Below are 18,967 nucleotides of genomic sequence, written 5' to 3'. Positions count from 1 at the left end.
CCCTGCCTCCAGGCCCAGCCTCATCTTCCATGGATGACACTGGTGCCGTCCTGCAACGTGGCTCTGGCTTCTGGGAGGGGTCCGTGGCCGTGTGCCACGGCCTAAATCAGGCCTGGAGGTCCCCTGTTGTGAGCCGGCCGCAGCTCGCCCCGAGCTCCCGTGCTCCGGGCTACCCCGTTTGGTCTGGAAGTGTCCTGGGAAATGCCGTGTCCATGAACAGCACTGCTTTGGGTGGGGAATATGCAGCTTTGTGACGAAAAACGTGGGGGCAGTTTTTCTCTTCTTTTTTTTTCTTCCCAGTGGAGCTGTCACAGTCCAAGGGGAAATCATAACTGGAAAAAACAAACCAAAAAGTCGGTCAAAACCTTTCCCGGGAAAAGCCTCCACTCCTAAGTCCCCATGCAATGGTGACATGTAGGTGCGCGCTGGGGAAAGCCTTTGACACCTAAAAGGCCTGGGGGAAGCGCCTGGGGAGACGGAGCAGAGACGTGTCATCTGGCTGCTTTTTAACGAGCGCCTTCGAAAGCGAGTTTTATTTCGGGCCCTTTCTGGGGGCGTGGGTGAGAGCCTGTCATCTGCCGGCTGCTCCAGGGAGGCAGGGCATGCGCTCGGGAGGGAGGGAGGGAGGGAGCCCCCAGGCTGGCGTCCCTCCCGGGGGCGGCTCCTGGGAGACTGGACCCCAGGCAGGCGCGGGGTGCGCCGGAGGCCGGGAGGGCCCCCGGCCCCGGGGTCTCGTTCCCGCCACGCGGCTGTGCACACGGCCGCAGCACGCGTGCTGTCTCCCGCCCTGTGCTGGGTGGGGCGGATTTTAATATCATCGTCGTTCCTGTTGCGCACGCGGGCAGGAGGCCTCGGGCCGCGGACAGCTGGCCAGCGGAGTTGGTGGAGAGCGGGATCAACATTTTGGCCCCCGGGCGGGCGGCTGATGCGCCAGAGCCCGTGGCGTCAGCGTCGTGGTGACGGCAATGTCTCTGGGAAGCCGTCCTGTCCACGCGCTTCCCACGTGGGGCTTTCCCTCCCCATCCGAGAGGTGTTTTGTTGCGACCCGCTCCCTCGTGCTGCGGTGGGACAACCCCTCGCGATCCCGTGCACGTTTCTGTTTGCCCGGCGTGCCTGGCCTCTGGGCGTGGGACCGCGCCGTGGCAGCACGTTGCGTGGCCCCCGGGCCAGGGTGCTGGGGCCGGCGTGTTGGCCGCCAGGTGGCAGCAGGCAACCACGAATCGCCTGCCGTGGGGCGGCTGGTCCTTGGGCAGCTTCGAAGGCCTTCCCTGCAGCAACCCGGGCCGCGGACGCAGGCGATATCTTTTATCAGACCAACGAGATTTTTGCAACAACAACAACAACAATTCCTTCATCGCAAGCTTTCGGGCACAAACACCCTTCGTCAGGCATCGGGGAAAGAACTGACTTTTCCCCCTCCCGCTCGAGCCCGTATGTTGTGACCGAGCTCGGAGACCTTGTGGGTTTTCCTTCCCAGGGAAACTCCCCATAAAGAAGAGCCTGCTGCGGACGTGCCGGTGCCGTCCAGACGGTCGCCGGTACCCTCCTCTGCTCTCGGGGCCGAGCCCCGGGGGTTTCGGTCTAGCCTGCTCACCGCTGGACTGCGCCGGGGACCCTCGTTCAAAACCCCAAAAAACTCCCGGTCTCCGGAGAGGTTAGGCACCAGGGCTGGTCTGTCTGCAGGCCAGAGAGAAATGACAGGCAGGTTGAGGCTTCATGTGCTGCAAGGGGCAGCTCGGTGAAATATTCCTTTTCTTCTGCTGAAGTACAAACGCAGGTCGGTTGCACAGGTTCACCCTGGCAGCTCGGCGGAGGGGAGGCAGTGCCGCCTTTTCATGCCCGCCGGGGGCCCGTGGCCCCGGGCTTCAGGCTCTTGGGTGCTGTGAAATGCAGGTGACGGTAGGAGCCCGTGCTCCCGTGCAAGCCAGGAAGGGCTGTAGCAACCCTCCTGGCTCAGGCCCCGATGAATTAGCACGGGGTCCTTGCACCTTCCCACGAACGGCCCGTGCCTGCTGCTCCAGGAGCCAGGACGTCAGCTCCGACTCCTGGGCGCGCTCGGGGGGAGCGCTGCCCAGCGCCTGGCGAGGATGCTGCCACCGCGGAGGGCTGCAAGGAGCAGCTCCCCAGGGCCTGATCTGCACAGCCTTGTTCTTGCACCATGGAGAGAAACAGCTGGCTGTGCGTGGCTTCTCCTTAGCCGGAGACACTTGTGACCCGTGCCCCACGGCGTGTCAGGGAAGCGAGGGGTTTTTGTGCACGGGCTGCAGAGCCAGGAGCCAGGTCGAACCCAGCGCGGGCGAGGCCAGGACGCCTGTCTGACTCCCATAGCACAAGGCCAAGGCCGAGGGCAGGAGGGAGGACAGCATCCTTGGGCTCGTTTCCCTCCCACGGCCTTCCCTGCCCACCGCTCAGGCAGCCGAGCCACGCGGCCCTCTGCGCCCGTGACGTTGCATGGAGCGGTGCTGGCTCGGTGCACCCGGCTGCCCGAGCAAACCCTCTCGGTGGGCAGGAGCTGGCTCAGAAATCGCGAGACCAGCTCCAAAACAATGTGGGTTTTGTTCCCCTTTGCAAAAAGCAGGCATGTTTGCATGCTGCCTGCCTGCCTGCTGTGTCTGGGCTGGTTGCACGTCGCCCTTCTCAAGCCTTCTGCTACAGCAGGGTGGGCTTGAAGCTTAATATTAGACGAGGAGACCCCGGAGTCTCTCATCATCGCTTTGCCTGCTGGAGTCGGGGTTTTCGGGCGTCCGGGAACAACCGATGGTGCTGTCTCTCCAAGTAGCCCCTGTCAGGGGTCGGCTCGGGGCTAAGGGGCTTTGTGTCCCCCGCTAGAGACGCCCACTTCCATGATAGCAGGGACCTTCGGGGGGGCAGAGCGGTGTCCCTTGCTGGCGGGACTGTTTCTCGGGTAGTCAGGAGCCCACAAAATATCCTGCAGTGCTTGGCTTTTAGCAGCTGGAAAGGCCCCCAACAGACACCGGGAGCATTTAGCTCGGGGCCACGGACCCCCCGGGCATCAAGCCGTCTGCCCAAGTGCGCGGTGTCTGCTCCCTGCTTCCCCGCGGCAGGTCGGTGCCTCGGCTCTGGCCCGCTGCGCGGGAGGCGACGGCCCCAGAGCACTGAGGGGCGAGCGGGGAAAACCCTTTACTGCAAAGTGTATTGGGAAACTGTCTTCTAGGGATGAAAGCCTTTGTAGGAAACTGGATTTTGTCGGCTTGGGTAGCATTTTTTTTTTCTCTGAGACGTTTTCCTTGATCTAAAAGCTCTGCTTTTTTCCCCACTCTGCTGTTTTTTTCCACCAACAAAATGTTGGTTTTTGTTTAAAAAAAAAAAAGCTAGAAAAGAGAGAAGTGCCTGTTTTTGGAGCCTCAAACAGTGGGGTGTTTGAGACACGGTGCAACAGGGATGCTCTGATCTGCTCCAGGGAGCTTTGCTCTCTCATCTGGAACCATTTGCATCAGAAGTATTTAATGGTGAGAGCAGGTGTTGGGAGGCGTTTGTATTTAGAGCCTCAGATTCAGCCCTGATTTCATCCTGCCGACACAACACACACATCACGGACCTGCCGCCCCCCCCTTTAACTGCCCCAGCAGGGCAGGCCGCGCCGCCGAGCCGCTAATTGCTCCTTTGTGCGAGGAGAGGGGCTCCGTTACAGCCCCGGGCTGTAGTTGTGTAATGGGCACACCCAGCAGTGGGCTCGGCGCACGGCAATCGAAGCCTTGCTAGCCGCGGTGCCCGCCGTGGCACGTGCCACCACGAAGCACAGGGCTTTCTGGAGCTCCCAGCACTCAACGACTCGCTGTTTAAGCTAACGCCAGGGTTGCGTGCATCCATCAATGGCAGCTTCGGGACCGGGCGGCGTCTGACCGGAGTGGGGAGCAAGCCCGCGGCGGCAGGACGGTGGCGGGGGAAGATGGATGTTTTGGAGTGTCCGAGGGTTTTATACGAGTTGCTTGAGGATTATCGGCTTCCTCCTGCAATCTCCGTGCTCTTTGCACAGTGGGGGAGCACTGGAGCCCTTGGCATGGGGCAGACTCGGAGCCCCTCTCCGAGGGCCACCCAGAAGCGGGGCCCGGGTCCCATGCAGCCAGGACCCAGCTCCTGCTCACTCTCTTGCATCAGGAGGTCTGGGATATTCTTCCTTAATCATGAAAATTGAGCAAAAGTCATCTTCTAAAGTGATCGTTGCATGGTCGAAGCCCACAAAAATTAATCACGCTTTTGGATTGGACGGGGGGCGGCCGGAAAGGAGGAAGGCTAGGTCGCTCTGCTGCTTTCTAAGCCCAGGTCGGCTCTCTGGCAGCTTTGACATCAAACAAGGTCACTTCCTCTCTTGCCCCCCCCAGAAATCTCATTAAAATACCACTTGCTTCTTTGTACGTATTACTCCCTCCACCCAAAATACATCCCAGCCACTTGCGTGTGGCCGTGTACTTGGATCGCTTGGGGACGGTCCCCGGTCGTCTAGAAGGGGGGTAGGGGTCTGGTACCGCTGGCCTCGGGCACAAAGATAAATAATGTGGTTCTCCAGAGGACCAAATCGGGGCTTTTAAGATGCAGTTTATTCTAACGCCCAAGTCGATGGCCATTGCGCTTAATCCCAACTCGCAGCACACCGTGCCTTCGCTGGTACAGAAGTAAATGTGGTGTCAAAAGACCCTGCTAAGTAGGTAGGGCTGTGTATATTTATACGCATTGCCTCAAGCGAGAGGCAGAAGTGATGGAGTGTGACAGGGTGCAATTTGGCTAATGTCGGACCAGAGAAAATGTATTTTTGCAGCCTGTGTTCTGAGGTGGACTTTGATCAAGTATCTTATTAGAGGGAAAAGACTAAATGCTGAATAAAGTGGGAAATTGTAGCAAATTAAAATGCCATTAAGGTGTTGCACATTTTTGCTTCCATAACGTAGCGGCTTCCCGGCGTGGGTTCTTCTGAGCCCGCCGTCCGAAGAGCGGCGCCGGCTTCTCTTGGCCGGATGGAGGAACGAGAGAAAATGAAGTCAAGTCATTGATGGGGCTGGAGGTCTATTAAATGCATCGCGACTCAGCTCCTGCCTTTCACGGGCGCCGAGACAGTCTGTCCCACGTAGCTTTATCAGGGAAATTTGGCCTCAGACTATTAATGTGAGGGGCTCTCCTAGTGTCGAGCCTCTCCCGCCCTCGCTCGGTGCTGCTGGCTCCGTCTGAAGTACGTTTCCCAGCTGCACGAGTCCCTTCGGTGCGGCGTCGCATCCAGGCCGTGTGACGCTGATGCTCGCAGGCCGGGGGTCTCTGTGCCGTGCCGGGAGACGCGGCGGCCCCGACGGGCCCGGGGAGATGCCGGGTGTCGGGCCAACCTGTCCCAGCCGGTGCATCGAGCGAAGGGAACAGCTCATAAATCAGCAAGCCCTTTGCTGCCTTGACGTTTGTGGACAGTTTTGTGCCCGTTGCCTTTTTGGAGCAAATCCTACATAAACCATGCACCCCCGAGCACAGGCAGAGCAGCTCCAAGAGCATCTCGTTGCCCAGGGGAGCAGCGGGTTAGGGTTAGGGTTCAAGGGCTCTTCTGCCCTTTAAGGATCTAAATTGAATTGGGAGGGTGGGACGGGGAGGGATGGGGTGTCCCAGCTCAGCAGGATCAGGCCCTTTGGAGAGGCTCAGTGCTAGAAGCGCATGCATCTGCAGCTCCCTGGGGCGGGGGGCCCGTACCGGCCCCCTTCGGAGGGAGTGCCAGGCCCCGCTGCAGACCAGGGAAGGGCTGGCTCGTCCCCGGCCCTGCAGATGGGCCGTCTGGCCCCAGCAAGGTCGCCTGGGCAGCGCGCCCGTGAGCAGCCACCGCGCCGAGGCGGGCGAGCCCTCCCCACGGGTGCCCGTGGCGCTCCCATGCGCCGCGGGCCTCGGTCCTTGCCGTTTACCAAGCTGATGAAGTAAAACATTGACTGAAACTGAAACCAATTACGCTGTGATTAGATAAACGAGCTGGGAGCGCATTAATTAACAGCCACCGGGCCGGGACGAGGGGACTGTAATGAGTCCTGCACTCCTCCCGTGGCATAACCCTGTGCAAATGCGTTCCTCCGCAGGGTGGGCATGAAGGGGGTCAAGGCGCTCGGGTGTGACGTCGTGGTGTGGCACGTCTCGCTCGGGGGGAGATGGGGACCAGACCGTGGCGCCTCCCCCCCGGGCCCCCTGGGCTCCTGCCCCTGGGGCGGGGTGCTTGGAGGAGGCCGTCTGTGCGCTCGCGGGCTGGACCCCTCCTCCACCCGGGTGCGCTCCGGGGCATTTCTCCCCAAGCCCGGTACTTTCTCGCCAGGCTTTGCTGAGGGAGGCGAGCGCCTGCTCCCGCGTCGGTGCCCGCTGGGCCGGTTGGTCGAGCGACTAAAAGAGGTTGCCTGAATAGTTCATTGCAAACGTTGTGGAATGAATTGGCCAAATGTCGTCCGACCAGCCCTGCCTGCCCTGGCCCTGGGGGGCTTGGGAGCAGCTCGCTCGCCCGCACACCAGCAGGCTGGTGTGCCGAGCCCCGGGCTGGGCGGGAGAGAAGCCGCTTGTTGAGTCTCCGTCGGTGCCGGCGTGCCGTCCAAGGGCAGCGCGGGGCTGCGAGAAGCACCTTGCTCGATCTCGTTGGGCTGGAGGAGCAGAGCCGACGGCATCGGTGCAAACCCCGGCTGATGCCACTGTTGCTCGTGGATGGAGATGCTGCGAGGGCCCCCGGCACGTGGCTAAGGGCCCCTCCGGCTGGCGTGGCGCGTGGTGGGGCAGGCAGGCGACACGGCAGGTTGTACTTTTGCACGTGGGTGTACTTGAGCAAGAGAGCACTTAGCCTGGCCACCAGCGGGTTGAGAGCCAGCTAGGCTCTGCTGCCACTTGTAAAACCATGCGCTATTGATGCTTTGCACACGCACGTGAACACAACATATGCAATGCACTCGCCTCTGTTGGAGTGGGGGAAGCGTGCTGTGCCTGTGCTGTCCTTGTCCTGTCCTCCCCCCTCCCGAGGAAGCCCCAAGAAGTTCAGGTCACTTCTCGCAGCACCCCCACGGCTTGTCCTCCGCCCCAGCTTCCCCCTGCTCTATGCAGCACTGGGGAGGCCACATCTGGAGTCCCGTGTCCAGCTGTGGCCCCCACTGCAGAAAGGATGCAGACACATTGGAGAGAGTCCAGCAGAGGACAGAGAAAATGGTCGGGGGCTGGGGGACAGGACTGGTGAGGAGAGGCCGAGGGAGCTGGTTTGCAGAAGAGAAGACCGAGGGGGATTGAACAGCAGCCTTCAGCCCCCTCGGGGGGTTGCAAAGAGGATGGGGCTGGGCTGGTCTCAGTGGGGGCAGATGCCAGGACAAGGAGCAGAGTTGCAGCAAAGGAGGTTTAAGTTGGATATTAGGAAAAACTCTATCATGAGGAGGGTGGTGCAGCACTGGGTCGGGCTTCCAAGCGAGGCGGTGCAGTCTCCATCCTTGGAGGTGTTTAAGACCCAGGTAGACAAAGCCTTGGCTGGGAGGATGCAGTTGGGGCCGGTACGTGACATCGGACTTGCAGGCGGGAAGGGGGTTTGGGAATGAGCCCTTCCTGCCCAAGCTAGCGTCCAGCCTCCGTGCTTGGAGCTGGGCAAAACACTTCACCGGAAGATGCAGATTGGGATCAGCTGAAACATTTTGCAAATGTGCATCGAAGTCACCAAACCGTTTTGGTCACAAGCTTTTTCTCGAGGAGATCCCAGTGTCTCCCTCTGATGGGCTCCAGATGAAGCATGTTGATTTTTTCCATTTAAAATGTTTGGCTTTGGCACTTAGTTGCTTTTCTGCTCTCTGGCCGGGGCGGTTTTGCCTCTCTGCCGTCTCTAGCTCTGACGCTTCCTGGTGCTGCTTGGACTGAGCTCTCCTTTCCTGCCCAGTCCGAGCAGGCTTCAGGGGGACGCCCTGGGTCCCGGGAGAGCCCGGGAGGTTTGAGACGCATGGATGCATCTTCCTGAACTGCAGCATTGAACCCAATGCATGCTTCCTAAGCAAGTGTCAGCTGGGGAACCTAAATGAATTTTAATCTGATTGCCTTAAATATGACTATAATATTCCTTCTGCAGCAATAGTGCTTTTGCCTGAAGATGCATGCCGCTATTACAAGGTGAGAGAAGTAGGAATATTCTGTAATTTAATTCAACATTAGAAGAAAATCCTTAAATTGCTGGAATAAATCATGTCTTCTCTGCCGTTAGGCCAGTTCGCCCAGCTTATGTATCATGTCCTGCTCCGGCGCCGCGTGCGAGATGTTGAAGAATTTGCTTTCATTCTCCTGTTTTCACTTGGAAAATTAGGAAGCGGCTTCAGTTCCAAGGAGGGGCACGATGCAGGTTTTGCGTTTGATGGCTGGATAATTATTTCCTCAATAACAGCGCGTCTAGTGAGGCCTGCTGAGATGTGCCGTGCTCTGATTTCATGCTTCAGGGCAAAAACGGATGGAGCTCAAGGGTGAGGAGTTTTTTGCGCCTGGTACGTGATGTTTCGTAGGGGCCCGGTCTCGCAGGGCGTTGCGCCGGTTGGTGTTGATGGTGCAGCACTAGACGGGCCGCAGCATCTCTGCGTGGGAGCTGGGTGGAGGTTGGACAGGGCTGGGTAAAATCACCAGTGTCTGACCCTTGAGAGAGCTGATCCTTCCCGGTGTGGGGGTTCCCATCGTGCCAGCACTGATGCACCATCGAAGCACCCCTAGGAAATCTGAGGAGTCCCCGAATTTCTCCAGATCTCTATTGTCGATCGGGCTTCATGGAAATCTTTTCTCTACAGCAGCCAGTGCTGAGCTCTCTCCAGTCACCTTCCCCAGCTGCTGAGTGCAGGATGGCTTTTATGCCCCTTGCTCAGGTTAGGAAAAGAGCCGGCCGCACCAGGCAGGCCCTGCCGCAGGGAGGACGGCGGGGGATAGCGGCTGACTCCCAGGGGCCGCTGCATCCAGAAGCACTGGGACACGGTGGTTTTGCTGGACTGGTGCAGCTGCCTGGGGTGGTTTCGTGTGCGGCAAACCCGAGCGCACCCAGTGAGATCAGCAGGTGGAACGGGTGATGTTTGCATTGCAGGAATCGGGATCTGCACAACCGTAGAGGAACTGCATTATTTGGGGATCACTCCCATAAATGCACTGTCCAGAGTCCAGGAGCGACTGCGACTCCAAGGACTTGGAGGGGCATCGTTGTTGCTGGATCTTGGTGCTAAAGACAGGGGCACCCACAGCATCTTCCCCCAAAATCAGTGGACCTGTGGCCAGGGGCATGAGACCCAAAGATGCTTTGCTATAATCCAAGCTAATTTAGAAAAGGAAACGACAATCCCAGCTGGAAGAAAGAGCACCGGGCATCCTGTCTGGGGAGACATTTCATTCTCTTAGTTTTAATTTTGATATGCACCTTAATCGGCAATATTTATTAATAGACCCCGGTCTCATTATTTAATAACAGAGGAGTTGGGTCAGAAGCAAGGGCGGATGTGTGGGGGTGTTAAGCAGCATGTGTTGGAGGGGGGATGTGTGCACATACACACGTACATAGCAGAACCAGGCAGATGATCGAGAGGATTTGAGCCAACGAACGAAGGAGTTAAGAACTAAATCAAGATAAAGGCACCAGCCTTTGGGGGAGAGGTCCTCACCAATGCACAGCGGCGTGGGTAGTAATATGCTTTTAATACAAACTGCTTTTTCACTCTTACAACTGGCATTTAGCAATTACTTGTATTAATTTATAAACGGCGTCACAAGTGCTTTTGGTCTGCTTTGGTTATGGGGCGGGTGCTCGCTGCTGGGGCTTTCTCTCCTTTCCGTACATTTCGTATTTCAGACTTCCACCATGTGGTTATGAAGATAGGCTTTTTCTATCAAAAAGGAGCAGATAAAAGCCCATCACAGCGATGAGAAAATATGTATTCTTCTCCCCTGATAAGGGGCGGGAGGAGGAAATCAGTCCCGTTGTAGTGGTGCGAAGCCTTCGCAGGGGCCTTGGAAATTAAACTCATTACTTAGAGATTTCACACAGCAGATTGCAAGGGCTCCAGCCCTTTCTGCTTGGATGGTACAAAGCTTTCTAGAGGCGGGTTTTGACGGAGAGTCCAAATTAAGCCGCAGAGGAGTAACTGTGCATCTTCTGAAGCAGGGAGCTGGTATTTAGGTCTTGGCTTAAAAAAAAAAAAAAAAAAAGTGATTAGTTTATTCAATGGCACATGAAAGCATAAAGGGCACGTCGCTGGTGTCGCAGGGGGCGACCGGCTACCGTTGGGCGGTTTCGATTCCCAGGCGGGCCGGTGGAAATAGCACAAGAGAACCAAGCGCTGAAAAGCCCGGCTGGGCGATAGCTGAAGTTAACGAGCAGAGCCGCCTGCCTGAAGTGTCCCGTCGACACCGTCCGTCTGGTTCCCCGGTGCATTTGGCGGGGCGCTGGCTGGGCGGGCGGTAGCTCAAGAAGTGTTGGGGTTCAGCAAGGACAAGTGCAAAGTCCTGCCCGTAGGGCCAAGCAATCGCATGCGCCGGCGCGGGCTGGGGACCGACTGGCTGGGCAGCAGCTCTGCAGAAAGGGGGGTGGGAGTGACAGGGCAGTAAGATGGATGTGAGCCAGCAGCGTGCCCTTGTTGCCAAGAAGGGTACCGACATCCCGGGCTGCGTTGGGAGGAGCGCTGCCGGCAGCTCGAGGGAAGTGATTCTTCCCCTCTGTTCAATGCTGGTGCGGCCACATCTGGAGTCCTGTGTCCAGCTGTGGCCCCCACTGCAGAAAAGATGTGGGCGCACTGGAGAGAGTCCAGCGGAGGGCAATGGAAATGTTTCAGGAGCTGGGGGACAGGACCGGCGAGGAGAGGATGAGGAAAATGGGCTGATTGAGTCTGCAGAAGAGAAGACTGAGAGGGATTGAACAGCAGCCGTCACCTCCCTGCCAGGGGCTGCAAAGAGGATGGAGGTGGGCTGGTCTCAGTGCGGGCAGACGACAGGACAAGGAGCAATGGGCTCAGGTTGCGGAAAGGGGAGCTGAGGTTGGATATTAGGAGAAACTTTCTCATGAGGAGGGTAGTAAAGCACCGGGACAGGTTGCTCAGAGAAGTGGTGGAGTCTCCATCCTGGGAGGTTTTGAAGACCTGACTTGACAGATCCTGGCTGGGACGATGTAGTGGGGCTGGTCCTGCTTGGAGCAGGGGGCTGCACTAGATGTGACCCCTGAGCTCCCTCCCAGCCCTCACTGTCCATGATATGAAGTGGAGTGAAAGTGCCTGAGGCTGCACAGGGTCGGTGCCATCATCACCGAGCATGGTGCAGCGGAGCCGAGCCAGCGTGCAAGCGAACGACCATCGTCCCGTGCCGGGCCCTGCGCAGACCCGCCCGGGAAGGGGGGTCCTCGTGCGGTTTTGAGTGTTCACCCACGCTGCAGGGAGAGCACGACGGAGGGTCGTGCCCTTACCCATGCTGTGCCACCTTCTTCACCGACGGGTTTATCCGCAGGACCAACTGCTAGCATTGCTTGCACCCATGATGGGCTTCTTTGTGTCCCAAGCTAGCCGGTGGCAGGCTGACCACCTGGGAAGAGTTTCACATCGGATCCTTTAATCAACCAGGCAGTTGCTGCTAGCGGCGTTTGCCGAGAGTCATCGCACGTGGCCACGTCCCTGCGTCCCCCCGATAGAAAACAGCTATGTCAATGCAAACGCTTCGGTGCAAAAAGCAGCTTGTGGATGTCAACTTCTGATGCTCTCGGTCCCGGGTGCTGCGCACACTTCAGTCTGGCAGTGACGAGCGAACCCTTTCGCTGGCGCTGGCACGCTACGCGCGCTTCTCGGTGCCGCCGGTGATGAAGTCGTTTCTGTCCCCTCTGTCAAAGGTGTGCAGCGCGGGAGGTTTCTGCTGCTCGCCTCTGGGCTGTCTCTGGAGCCGGAGGAGCGTATAGAGCTACAAAATCAACGACGCTGCCCAGGTGCCTTGAATTGGACGGCGAGCTCTTGCCGCGCAGCCCTGCCTCGCTGGCTGCTGCCGGAGGTGTCGGGTTTGATAAATGAGCTGGTTGATAAATGCAGATTTGATTGGTGGCTACGAGTTTTATTTCCACGGAGCCGGAAATTGGGCCACGCTTCAGGGGGACGCGTGAGATGGCAGGGTCGGAAGCATCCCCCCGCTTTGCAGCGCGCTGGGCGGCTGGGGTCCCGCCGCGGGGTGTCACCGTGCCGGGTCTTCAGGGGCCGCGACCCACGTTGAGCAGCATCGTGCACCCCCTGCGCGGGAGCAAGACGCTGCCCAAAATCCCACCTCACCCAAGTCAGGGGTGAAAGCCCTGTTGCCTGCAGCCGGGCCCCGATTTATCCCCTGGATGCTTGGTTTCCCAGCTGAGACCATGGGACGTAAGCTTGACCCCCCAGGGCTGCTGAGCCTCCCCGAGAGGTGAGCCCGAAAGGGAGAGGCGTCCCTGACCTGGCATAGCCCCTCGCAGGCGACGGAGCAACCCATTGCTCAGCCTGGCAATGCAGAGGCAACACGGGAGAGCATCTGAGCACCTTACTGTCTGCCCAGAAAGGACACTGGGTCAGTTGGGGAGCGATTGAACCATCTGGTTGGTGTCCCCAACCCCTGGTCAGCCCCGGTGTCGTCTCTGCCAGGAGCGGTAGTCGCGCCTGCCCTTCTCGGCCGCCCTCACGCCGCGCCCTTCACCCCGAGCATGTCCACGCTGAAGGACTTCTCGTGTCCCCCCGCTCCTCGTCCTCCCTGCGGCTGGAGAACAAGCCCGACCTTTCTTCCCATGCACGGCCCCGCGCTGGCACAGTCGGGGGAACAGATTTATATCGTTCTAATTTTATTGCATTTGCAGGCGCTGCAATCCAATTACAAGCCCTTCAGGCAAGCCGCACATCTCCCCTTCCCCCCCGCCGCCCTGCTTTCTCTCCACCGATTAATTCGCCGTGAATGCCGTAAAAATGATCTTTATCCCGTGCTCGCCCGGCACCGTGGCGACGTGGGTGCCTTCGCCCTCGGCATCCGGCACCTCGTGGAAAGGGCTTGGTTCCAGAAATTATTACGAAACTCCCTTTTGTTGGGGTAAAGCGACACGTTCATGCACGCCCTCCACGGCGACCCTCCACCCTTTGTGGGACGCTGCCCTTTTCTTCATCCCCGGGCGCCAGGTGCAGGGAGCGGGGGGCTGCACTTAGCGGGTGTTGTAGCACATTTACAAACAGTACAGCGTGAACCTTTGCCTTGACGTCCTTGCGGCACCCAGGGCTTCTCTCCGTCTCTCCAGGCCGAGAGATGCTCCCTCTCCCTTGTTATCTCTGGGCTGGGGCCGAACTGGACCCCCCGTAGCCTGAGGCAGTGCATTGATCCTGCATCTTCATTCGGGAGCTTTGCAGCAGAAGCGAGGGCAAGTCGACAGCTCCCCTCCCATGCACCAGCTCTAGCGTCTAATTCACTCTTCCCAGGGGTCACTTTGCCGTTTCCCTCATCTTTCTGGGGAAAGGACGGTGCAAGATCTCCCTCCTCTTTGCTCTGCTCCGTATCCTTTGTGCTAACGATCGTGAACCCTAGTTTTCATCCATGCACTAATCTCCTGAGATTTTGCAGTCACACTGATGCCCAAACTCACTTTGCTTTTGTTGCATTGCTTATTCTCTTTTTTTAACTGTGTGGTTGGCAGGACTGGACAGACCTGTTGCTTCTTCTTGTAAAGTGCACTGGTAAAGGCATCCAGTCTTTTGTCTCGGGGATTTACAAAGCTGCACAAGGAGGTTCATTGCCCGTTACGATGGGATTGAACCCTCATGATCTGGGCGTGGGGGGAGTGAAACAGCTGCCATTCATTTGGGGAAACTAGGGGCAAAATGTGCTTCTTGGTGAAATGAAGAAGTTGAAACAGCAGCAACTCCCTTCCCCCTCCGAATACCAGAGGTGTGCGTCACCACCCGAAGCAATAGCACGGGTCGGCAAAGGGGCTGTGTCGCTGGTTGGGCAGAAGGGCGGGGGGGTAAAGAAAATGCCCCAGAAGCACAAACAGGGACGCCCAAGAAAGAGCAAGACGCTGAGCAAGAGCCCTCGTGGGACTGGTGTCGGACGAAAGGGGCTGGGAGCAACGGAAGAGTCCCTTGCCGAATGGATACCGCGGTGAATATGGCCTGCAGTAATTCAGGAGCACAGATGCTGTGGATCAGAGTGGAAGTGGTGCTCCTAAAGGCCGCGGGTACTAGGAAACCCCCTAAACCATGCGTGCCTATTTACCCTCCAGGAGGCAGGGAGCACCCCTTGCGCCTGAACCTGCTGGGGATGATATTATAACCACCGTTGTCACCGTCACCTAAAAGTGACATCGTTATTTCAGAAGGTCGTAGGCAGTCGACTGTGGGATTCGTGCCACAGGCAGTCGGTGGGGCCAGGAGTTTGGCTGTATTGACATCTGGATTGCGCACTTCTATCCAAGGCTCGCACCGGTTTCCAGCCAGTCCCTCGCTCTGGGAGATCAGGACGGCGATAAGGGACGGCTTCCCGCGCGCCCGAGGGGGTCTTGCGCTGCGGACGGGGTCCGCACCCCGCTAGATACCGATAGACCTGGGGTCTAACCCCGTTTGGCAGCTCCTGTGGCCTTAGCGGGGAGGGAGAGAGACGAGGCACCCAGGGAGCCCGCGTGCCCCGTGGGCTGCAGCAGAAGAGCGGGCGCGATGTATTCAGGAATTAGCTGGGGGAAACAAAGACTTTGAGCCCACTGTGTCAGCAAGCAAACTGCAGACCTGATACTATGGGAATACGGTGATTTTAATTATTAAAAGATCCCTACGGGTCTGGGGCTCTGAAGCGCAACAAACGGCCCCCTTATCAGAGAGAAAAAAGAGGCTTGTGAGTGGTCTGCAGACCTGAACGCGTATGGGAATGGCGGCTACCCACGGTTTTTTCTTTGCATTAACAAGCCTGCGTCTCTTCTATTGTAATCTCGGTCTGCAATAATTCAGTTTTCAATCACCGGTTTCATTCCACCAAGTCATGAATGCCCTGAAACGCTTTCAAGGAAGCTGAGGAGCTGTGTATGCTCTTGTGCTTTTTCACATTGAACTTACTTGCCCTTTTCTTTCTTTCTCCGTAGTAAAAGAGGCTAAAAACCTAGTTCCTATGGACCCTAATGGCTTATCAGACCCCTATGTGAAACTTAAACTAATCCCTGACCCCAAAAGCGAAAGCAAACAGAAGACCAAAACCATCAAGTGCTCCCTGAATCCTGAGTGGAACGAGACCTTTAAATTGTAAGTACCGCAGAGCATTTTTAATCTTGTAAACTAGCCCCTCTTGCCCCCGGAACGAATGGGAATGTATTTGCTGTGCTTTAATTATTCAGAGAGATTAACCTGATTCAATGGAGAAGTAACTTTTTTTTCAGTTACATAAATGTGACTCGGAAACGCTCTGACTTCTGCTCCGTGCCCTGATCAAAGTCTTGCATTTCAATGAGAGAACTTCACATTCTGCGTTTGAAATGCACGCTGTCGGGGAAATTAAACATTAGAGAGCCCTACTGTCGTTGAAGACCGTCACTTCATTTCATATTCATTTATTTATCGAATGCACAGGGGGAGCGTGTGGAAGCGTGGAGATAACTTCCACCGCCGAAACGCTCCTTTTTCGTTTCTCTCTTCCAGTCAGCTGAAAGAATCGGACAAAGACAGGCGGTTGTCCGTGGAGATTTGGGACTGGGATCTGACCAGCAGAAATGACTTCATGGGCTCTCTGTCCTTCGGGATTTCTGAACTGCAGAAAGCAGGCGTGGACGAATGGTAAGGGTCCAGTTATTCGGAAGCGACAAGGTCGTGGCCTAGCAGCGTCACCTCCTTTCCCCTCGGTGGAGAGTGCCCGAGCCTTTCTGGTGCACCTCACCGGAGGGATCTCGGTCGTTTCGCACCCAGAGGTCCCCCTGTTTCGTACAGCGTTGCTGCCCCTCGCCTCGTGCTGGTGCAAATAATTCACATCGGGAGCATGGATCAGGTAGCTGAGGTGCTAGAAGGAGATCAGCAAAGGGAGAAATTTCCCCGCATCGTGCACGCCCAGCGTGGCTTACTTTTATTCCCTGTGTTTTCGGGGTTGTGTTTTATACCTTGTTTGGGGTCTGGCCATTTTGGAGTGCCCAGGGCTTCTCTTGCATACGTGCCTACGGGAGACCCACGCGGCGTCTAAGTCGCGGTCTCGAGGCCTGACGTTTCTTCCCGCGTACTACCGTGCACGTTTCGTAAGGTCAAGCCTACGTGGCTGCACGGGAACTCAGAAGGCATCATCTGGCATCTCATTTTCACTCCAGTCTTTTAGCTCCGCTGACATACCGAAAGAGCCATTGTGTTGATCATAAAGTTTAAAAGCCAGATCAGTAGCTAGTTAAGAAAGCCTGGAGAAGAAGCATGAATTCTGTCTGAGGCTGTTGCCTCTGCAGCATGTGGACTCGCAGAAATGATGATTAGGGGTTTCTTTCAGTAAAAAGAAGAAATGCTGTCCGAGGCATGTAATTACTGTCACTTGTTACCATACGAAAGATGAACACAGTGGGGCCCATAAAACTCATGCTGAATGGGGCCTATTCATTTCCATTTTATCTTCCCCAGCAGGATACATGCCATTTTAATTTCCTTTTTTAGCCACCGATGCCCGAAAGCGACGTTACCTTTCCACGGGAAGAATTATCATTTAAAATCGGTATTGTATGCCTCTCGCAAGCCAAGAACCACATGGTATCAATTTACATGGCGTGAGGCAAACGGCCTCCTTGGATTCCCCCTTCTCCTTCAAGGCGCTGCCTGGCAGCTCTGCGGGGGAAGCACGCGGTCGCTGGTAGCTCCCGCTTCGCCGCGGAGGACGGCTCTGCAAACAGTAGTCAACACCTGGGACGCAGCTGTGACTGTTATTATTTCTCACGAGCACTGACCTACCCCAGGGCGACATGCCCGTACATCACGCCGCGCCTGCCCGCTCTCTGCAGCCAGGCAGAGTCGAGCAGGCGCTGGTGAAGCCCAGTCCCTTGGGCAGAGAGGGGCTGCCAGGCCCCGTCTGCTCCCAGGCCGTGCTTCTGCATGGCCGCTGTCGTAGAGGTATGGAGCAGCTCCGGGGAGCTGCTGTTTCGGTAGCCAGCAGGAACGTGCATGGGAAGCCGACGCCCTCGGGACTGCTCCATCACGGGGGTCATAGCGGGGCACAGCGCTGTCCTCGTGTCCGGCCTTGCAGCATTTCTGCTAACAAAACAGCAGCGATGCTCTGCGCTTGTCCTCCGGAGCTCTGCGCGCACCTGACGGACACCCGTGATGCCGCCCTGCCCCTGTGGAAAGCAGCCCGGCGCTGGGGGTAGAAGGATGGAGGGAGGCAGGCGTGGCCCGTTCAGAGTCTGCAAAGCTGAGAACAGCTGCCCTGTTTCACAGCCCTTCATCAGAGACGTAGCTCCTATCCCGAAAACACCCGATTTTCGCATCCCTCCAGGGTGCACGGTCAGCTGCAGAAAGGCCCGTGTTGCGGCGCAGCGCGGGGTGCCACCTCTTTTTCACACACACTGGAAATGGTTTCCCACAGACTTTTAAAAACCACGTCAGCTGCAATCTCAGTAATTTTCCCGGCCGCGGCATTTGGCTGGGATAAGCCCCGGTGGAAGGCTCCGCTGCCTATTTCATATCTCAACAACTGCAGTTAATGGAGGAACAGCCTGTCCCTGTGTTATGCAAATAGCTCTTTGTTCATCTGCGGTAGACACCAGCCTCTGTAGATAACATCCAGCCGATCGCCGGTCCTCTCTGGCGGCTGCAGAAGAGAGTTCATTGATGGAGCTGAGGCTTCGCAAGACGCCTCCGATCTGAGTGACGCCTCCTGATTTCTGATAATTGCCAGTTAAAGTTTCTTCCCTTCCCTCCCCCCCCAGCTCTTTCTTTTCACGAGACTCTGGGCTTTGCTGCAGGATGGGACCTGTTGCAATGCCGCCGTCACGTGTACGAGCGCCCTCAGTAGCACAATCCTGCTGGCCTCTTTGCACATTTTGGGAGGTGCCCAGGCTGGCTCCAGAGCCCACTGACAGCAATGATTTCCCTGGGCTTTGGATCAAGCCCCTAATGTAGAGAAGGCTCCGGTGCCTCCTGGTGCGTACGCGCCTTTGCAGCAACAGCCTGTCACCAGCAACTCCCCGGAGGGAAAGTTTTCTGTGCCAGGGACAGAGATGTCACTCCCTGTACCAGCAACAGCCTCTTTAGAGCAGCGCAGCACCAGGGCACCCACTTGTTGGTGCAAACAGGGTCTGACTGTATTCAGGTTGAGCCGGGGGTGCGCCGACTGCCCCAGCCCGGAGGTAGCCCCCCAAGACTGCACACCTGGCAATCTGGAGGGGGTGCGGAGGGGTGCAGTGCCTGAATGGGATCATTTAGGCTCTGATAAAGCTAGGAGATGGGCACGGGCCAGGGAGAACCGTGCACAAAAGCCCAGCCAGAGATGAAGCCCAGCTGGTACCCGAGCTCCAGACGGGCCGTGGTGACGCGCTGCTTTTGCCGTATGCTTCCAGGTTTAAGCTGCTGAGCCAGGAGGAAGGGGAGTACTTCAACGTCCCGGTTCCTCCCGAGGGAGAAGAAGGAAATGAGGAGCTCAGGCAGAAATTTGAGGTGAGCGGACTTTTCCTGAATGCCTTTACAGTGGGGGGGGGGGGTGCAGGCTGCAGCGGGATGCTCTGATATGGTCCTCAGCAAAGGGCTTTGCTTTCTCGGGAGAAGTCCTGGAGTGGAGCAGCGCTCTTCTCCCCTCTTCCTGCCTGCACACGACGCAGCTGGGGAGACCCCGGGGCCGGCCCCCACTCCTCCCCTGGGCTGGCCCGGCTGCCTGCAGGTCATCCCGAGACGGGCTTTTGCACGGTGAGTTTGTCTAGCTGCGTTTTGATGAGAAACCACGTCAGGGAGTTCAGCGCTGCGTGGCTATACGGAGTGCAACCCGTGCAGAAGTTTGCTGAGTGCAGGAGTGCGTTTGGGGCAGGCACTTCAACCGTGTTTGCTGAATGGTA

General features: G+C 57.4%; 1 protein-coding gene across 1 annotated transcript in view; it reads left to right on the top strand.

Annotated features, from left to right (window-relative positions):
* PRKCB (protein kinase C beta) overlaps positions 1-18,967 on the top strand; it is a 103,127-nt gene that overhangs the window by 31,909 nt on the left and 52,251 nt on the right. The window contains exons 7-9 of the mRNA XM_019542125.1: positions 15,050-15,206; positions 15,600-15,734; positions 18,479-18,575. Of these exons, the coding sequence (XP_019397670.1) occupies positions 15,050-15,206; positions 15,600-15,734; positions 18,479-18,575 (389 nt within the window). The remainder of the gene's footprint in view (positions 1-15,049; positions 15,207-15,599; positions 15,735-18,478; positions 18,576-18,967) is intronic.

The sequence above is a fragment of the Crocodylus porosus genome, unplaced genomic scaffold, assembly GCF_001723895.1.
Source record: "Crocodylus porosus isolate Cpor-Errol unplaced genomic scaffold, CroPor_comp1, whole genome shotgun sequence".
Lineage (NCBI taxonomy): Eukaryota > Metazoa > Chordata > Crocodylia > Crocodylidae > Crocodylus > Crocodylus porosus.
This window is presented reverse-complemented; position numbering and strand designations above follow the sequence as displayed.